Source organism: the organism of the source record quoted next, unplaced genomic scaffold, assembly GCF_019419815.1.
Source record: "Pyrus x bretschneideri cultivar Hongxiangsu unplaced genomic scaffold, Pyrus_bretschneideri_v1 Contig10, whole genome shotgun sequence".
In the NCBI taxonomy this organism is placed as follows: Eukaryota; Viridiplantae; Streptophyta; class Magnoliopsida; order Rosales; family Rosaceae; genus Pyrus; species Pyrus x bretschneideri.
This window is the reverse complement of record NW_025999391.1, coordinates 7,914,518-7,920,129: the sequence shown is the minus strand read 5'-3', so window position 1 is coordinate 7,920,129 and position 5,612 is coordinate 7,914,518. Positions and strand designations below refer to the sequence as shown.

The 5,612-nt window shown below is 37.3% G+C and overlaps 1 protein-coding gene across 3 annotated transcripts; it reads right to left on the bottom strand.

Moving 5' to 3' along the window:
* Nucleotides 1–795: 795 nt before the first annotated feature.
* Nucleotides 796–2,439, bottom strand: LOC103941434 (cyclin-dependent kinase inhibitor 7-like). Of its 3 annotated transcripts, none has more exons than XM_048564041.1 (4): nucleotides 1,969–2,439; nucleotides 1,613–1,671; nucleotides 1,344–1,521; nucleotides 796–1,144 (listed from the first exon to the last, which is right to left on the bottom strand). In XM_048564041.1, the coding sequence occupies exons 1-3, from the start codon at nucleotides 2,227–2,229 to the stop codon at nucleotides 1,344–1,346; spliced, it is 498 nt and encodes a 165-aa protein (XP_048419998.1). In that variant the 5' UTR covers nucleotides 2,230–2,439; the 3' UTR covers nucleotides 796–1,144. The 3 variants fall into 3 exon arrangements, with proteins under 3 accessions (XP_048419998.1, XP_018501560.2, XP_009349901.3); XM_018646044.2 differs by having other exon boundaries at nucleotides 1,348–1,518; nucleotides 1,969–2,435; XM_009351626.3 differs by having other exon boundaries at nucleotides 1,348–1,521; nucleotides 1,969–2,433.
* Between the last annotated feature and the right edge of the window lie 3,173 nt (nucleotides 2,440–5,612).

Genomic DNA, 5,612 nt, shown 5'->3' with positions numbered 1-5,612 from the left:
CCCACCGGGACCCCTCCCCCCAGCGACCCTAACCCAGAACCCAAAAACCTGCAAGAAGAAGAAGAAGAAGAAGAAGAGGGAGAAAAAAAAAAAGCCCCAGTTCGTCCCACCCGAGCCACCCCTTTCTCCCATCCCCCATCACCCCTCCCAAAAGTCCCCCATCACCCACAAAAATTCTCGAGATTAGGTGGATCTACCACAAAACCAGTCCAAAAATCATCTCAAACTCAAAGTATTTTCAAAACCCATCCATACTGAAAATCACGAGATCCTGACCCAAGGGGGGCAGGTGGGTTTCATCTTTTTTTCTTTTTTTGAGAAAATTCAAGTTTTTAAAAAAAAAATTAAAAAATTATTTTAGTTGCCACGTGGCAGACATTTGGCAGCCATCTGGCAGCCAGCTGGCAGCATTAATAGATCAATGGATGAAAAAATGTAATGGATGTATTATTTTGAAATAAAATAGTACTTAAGGTATGAAAGTGAAATGTTTTGAAGATGTTGTAAAAAATTGAAATAGACCTCAAACTTGAGGAATGAAAGTGTAATTTACCCAGAAAAAAAAAAAAAAGCTAAACAACTGATAGAAAAAGGAAACAAAGAAAATTTTTGAGAGAGATTCAAACAGCCACAAAATCCCAAAACAGACCCAAACAAAAATCCCTTGTCTTCCAAAGCTAAAAGCAAAAAATAAGTAATTACCAAATGTTGGTAATGGGGGAATCCAAATCTGGAAAATTGTTGCAAAAGTGTATAATAATATTAGAACTTAAATAATTAAAAAAGTTGGGAGGATTTGCAGAGAATTAGAAGCTTCCATTTGTTTTTGTAGTCACATAAAAAGAAAAGAGAAGCCCGAACATTAAAAACCCAGATCAAATTCCAAACCCTCCTGTGAGTCTTTCTGACTCCTGAAAAAATGAACTGTCGTAAGCAAACTCTCCTCCACCGCTCCCACCTCCATCTCCATGCATAAAATTACAAGGTGCATTGCTACTTTTGTTCTACATAGTGTCAATTTATTGTAATTTCCCATCCTCTTCTCTCTCATCTGCTTTCTCTCTCTAGAGCTACTTATGACTTCAAACGAACCCACTGGTACCGACCCTCCAGAGGCACGTCATTGACGATATCGTAGTTGTACCTGCACCAAATTCCGAACCCAATTGGAAACCGATCAAAAAGGGGAAAGCTGTTTGTTAGTTAGGGTTTCCGATTTCCGTCTCCTGCTAAAATGCACCGGCGGTTGAGTGCAGCACACGAAATGGAAAATTAAAAAAATACGAAAAGAAAATGGAAAATTAAAAAAATACGAAAAGAAAATGGAAAAGTGAAAAACGTACTCACTTCTCTGTAAAGCGCTTATGCTCGTACTTCTCGGCGGCGGCGAAGAACTCTTCGATCTCTTCACTCGGAGGCGATTTGCTGACAGGGATTCTCCGCCGGTGAGACACCACCGGCGCCGGCGATGACATTTCGTTCGAGTCCAGGGACAGCTCGCTCAACGGCGTCGTCTCCCTGCTGATGAAACAAAAAATTAACCTGAAAAAAATACGTTTCGGTTTGGAGAAATTGAAGAGGGAAATTATGATGAAGGAATGAGAAGTGAAACCTGAATTTATTGTTGGTGATAGAGGTCGAGTTGGAGAATGCCGTTTCGAAACTCTTGGCCTGCAAACGGTGCAATGAATTTTGAAATTTAAATTCGAATATGTCAAACATTGCAATAAAATCTTAGAAACGTAAAATTGAAGGATAATGAAGAGAGAGAGAGAGAGAGAGAGAGAGAGAGAGAGAGTAAGCGTCTGTTTGTTTCCTGAGAAAATCCTAACGGAAATGAGAAATATCAACTATTACAGTTTTCCATTCGCTAGTTTCTCTCTCCTCTATTTGTCTCCTCGTTTTCAAACAGAAAGAAAGGGGAAGAGAAATTCGAAGCTCGGTGCGAGCTATGGAGGCGGGATTCACCTCCAGATCTAGGAGCGGCGAGCTACGGGCGGCGGCGACGTCGTTGAGATCGTTGGTGGAGCAGCAAGAGGAGGGAGGCGGAGAGTGATCGGAGTAAAAGCTGGAGCATGAATGGGGGGAGTCGAGGAGCTGAAGCATTATTGGACTTGGCGGCAATGGAGGCAATGGCGGCGTTGAAGCAGTGATCTTTCTCCTCTTTGATACGGCTGCTGTGGTGGAGTCGTCCATGGCCGCCATTCGCTTACAGTTGCAGTCCTCCATCTCACTATCTCCCCTTTCTCTCTCTACAGAGTAAAGAGAAGGTTAAAGCAGTGCACGCACACACGCACAGAGTGTGTGCTTTCTCTCCTTTTTGCCTTTTTTGGTTTTCAAAAGGGAGAGTGGAAAGTGTGAGATCCGAGAGGGATGTTGAGGGAGTGATCTGTTGGACGGCTCAGATTTCGTTTTATAAAAAAGGGAAAAATTAAACAGAAGTTTGGGGTGGGTCCGGTGGGGTGCCTTGGAATTACATTTTACCGTGTTACGGTGTTACTGTGTTACTGTTTTGGTGGTCCCGACGACTGGGGTAAAATTGAACGGGTAAATGGGTGACAATACAAAGGGAATGCCGACGGTGCCGTTGCGAAGATCTGGATAACAAACAACGTGCGATTCTTCCTCTGTGGGACAGTTGCCAAAAACGCAAGGTTTGTCTGTCGTTTTGAGAAATTCTACTTTACCTTTCTGCCTTTCTGCCTTTCTGTAATTCCAATTAATACCGATTTTGTTTTGGAATCCGGAAGTACGATTTGAGTGCATATGTTGCATGATTATCTCGAACTAGACTAATTCTAGGATTTGAGTTGGATTGGCTCAAAATAGATTAACTGGATTAACTTAGTAAGCCGTTTGGTGCAGTATTGGACAACAAGTAGGATAATTAAAAGTAGGATTAAGTATTTAAAACCCTCCAACCTTTTAGTGTCATTCCATATTAGTCTCAACTTTTTTTGCACATTCCAAACAAGTACCTAACTTATTGAAAACAACACATCTGTAAACCCCAGTTAAAAATCTATTAATTAACTAGGGGTTATTTTCTCTCCAAAATCAATAGCAGGTCATGGAAGCATCATTCACCAACTAACAGTCACCACCACTCCCATCGTACCATCATCTCCAAACCCAACGTATAACCACCAACTCCACACTACAACTCAAGCCACCAATATCAAGAAGAATGTTGTGGAGGACCTCCACAACTGAAATGGCATTAACTGCCATGATGCGGTCACCACCATCTTCGCTGTCACAAAGAAGAACTGAGAGCAACTAGTTATTCGAGGCTTTTTTTTTTTTTTTTTTTTTTTTGTAGAAAACACCATTTGTAGTTATATTTTAGGTGAATGAAATTTTTAATCAACTAAACAAAAAAAAAAAAAAAAAAAAAGAAGGTACATTCTACAAAACAGCTCAACTTCCTAAATAATTTTTTAGTTCAAATGCCATAAAGAATATTTACTTTTGCACTTCCAATCTTGTTGTAATTTGTGTAAAATTACTTAGTAAGGGCCACATCGCTTGTTACACCACTGTCACACAAAAATGTATGTTTGACCATTGTTATTTTTTCAGTCTAACTCAACTTCATGCTCGTTCTACTCAATGTGAGAACTACTCTAATAAGAGTCCGAATCCTCATCAGATTCTTTTTGTGAGAATCTCGGGAATTTGTGAATCGTGTATGTTCATGGTACATCATGTGGTCACAAATCATTTTAAATATTTTTATTTAAAAATAAATATAAACAGTACTTGACAAAAATTGACCGCACGATGTAGGATGAACGGACACGATTTATAAATATCTAGAATCCTCACCAAAATGATCTGCAGAGGATTCTGATAAAACATCCCTAAATCTTGTATTGCAATAAAAGAGAACTATTATAGTACTATGAATAGTTTGCGGGGAGTTTATATGAATATAATAACAGATGGTGACTGGTGAGTCCCAGTATTCCTCAACTTTACCTTCCAAAAGCCTTACTTCTAACATCATCTCTTGAAAAGCCTACAAGTAATTACTTCCTGTGTTTTTCTGTCCTTAATAATAATACAAAAAAAACAGTTAACTACAAGGTGGTTGATGATTATAGAAAGTGTTGTCAATACTTTCTAGTAAAATTCTATTTAAAGTAAGCGTTTGGATTTTAATTCAATTCAGACGATTATCTATAGTTATCTGGTTTAACAGTTTGAATCGTTCTCCTCGATCATAGTTGTACTAAAGACATTTTGTGACGAAAACTAATACCTTTGAAGATATACAAGGACAATTAAGTTGAGACAATATGAGTGGGTGTGATTGGTAGTATAATAAATTTTGACATCTCAAGTCTACATCACAATTCCACCTCATGGCAAGTTTATAAATATTTTTTTTTATTTTTTTTATTTTTAAGTTAAGAAAAATAGGTGATTTTCCTACATTTTTGGTAAACTAGTCGGTTGTGCATGCAAGGTGTAGTTGATAGGAAAATGAGGGACACTTTCGTTTGTACCCACATCCACATTTTACTTTCGTGTCCACAAGAGCCAGAAAAATAAAGACTTAGGTGAAGTTGCCACAAGTACAAGGTAAAGAAGTGATGGATCATGGATGCGACCAAAGCTGGCCAGATGGTGATACTTTCGTTTGTACCCACACCCACATTTTACTTCTCCTTCCTTCAACTTTCTAATATACTAGCGCTCATGCACGTGCTTAAGACATTTTTTGAATCACGACATGCCAAGCACGACTTACATGTTTTAAATGTATTTGTATGAGTAAACTGACAAAAGGAAAGCCAAATATTTGAAGTAAATGAATAATCTTAAATCATGCTAGAAGAAACCCCTCATGAACCAATTAAAACAGCTAAATTCACATATATAATAAAATCGGTCTTTATATAATTTACATTAAGAATAGAGAAAATAATATTTAATAAACAATTTGATTGAATCACATTATTGATATCCCATTGTGAGACTAAGCCCACTCCCTTCACCGTAGTGTAGATAATATCGTTTGTTAAAAAAAAAAAAAAACAATCATTTGACAACTAATTTAATCACATTATTATCCGCGTGCGAAATACATTTTTTATAACCGGCATTACACGCTTCTTAAGATGTTTTGAACATGAGAAAATAATTTTTAATAAACAACTGATTGAATCATATTGTTGCTAGTTCATTGTGAGGCTAAGCCCACCCCCTTCCCCTTAGTGTAGATAATATCATTTGTTAAAAAAAAAAATCATTTGACAACTAATGTAATCACATTGTTATTCGTGTACGAAAGACTTTTTTTTTTATAATCGGCATTACAAGCATCTTAAGATGTTTTGAACGTGTTTAAAATAGAGAAAATAATATTTAACAAACAACTGATTGAATCACATTATTACTAGTCCATTGTGAGGCTAAGCCTACCCCCCTCCCCTTTAGTGTAGATAATATCGTTTGTTAAAAAAAAAAAAACAATCATTTGACAACTAATTTAATCACATTATTATCTGCGTGCGAATGACCTTTTTTATAACTAGCATTACACGCCTCTTAAGATGTTTTGAACGTGTAAGAAAAAACAATCATTTGACAACTAATTTAATCAT

Bases quoted from the DNA above. Each gene is read 5' to 3' on its own strand.
- LOC103941434 (XM_009351626.3), bottom strand. From the start codon at position 2,229: ATGGAGGACTGCAACTGTAAGCGAATGGCGGCCATGGACGACTCCACC. The intron at 1,522-1,612 runs GTTTCACTTCTC...TTGTTTCATCAG, and splicing joins ATCACCAACAATAAATTCAG to CAGGGAGACGACGCCGTTGA. The intron at 1,145-1,347 runs GTGAGTACGTTT...AATTTGGTGCAG, and splicing joins CATAAGCGCTTTACAGAGAA to GTACAACTACGATATCGTCA.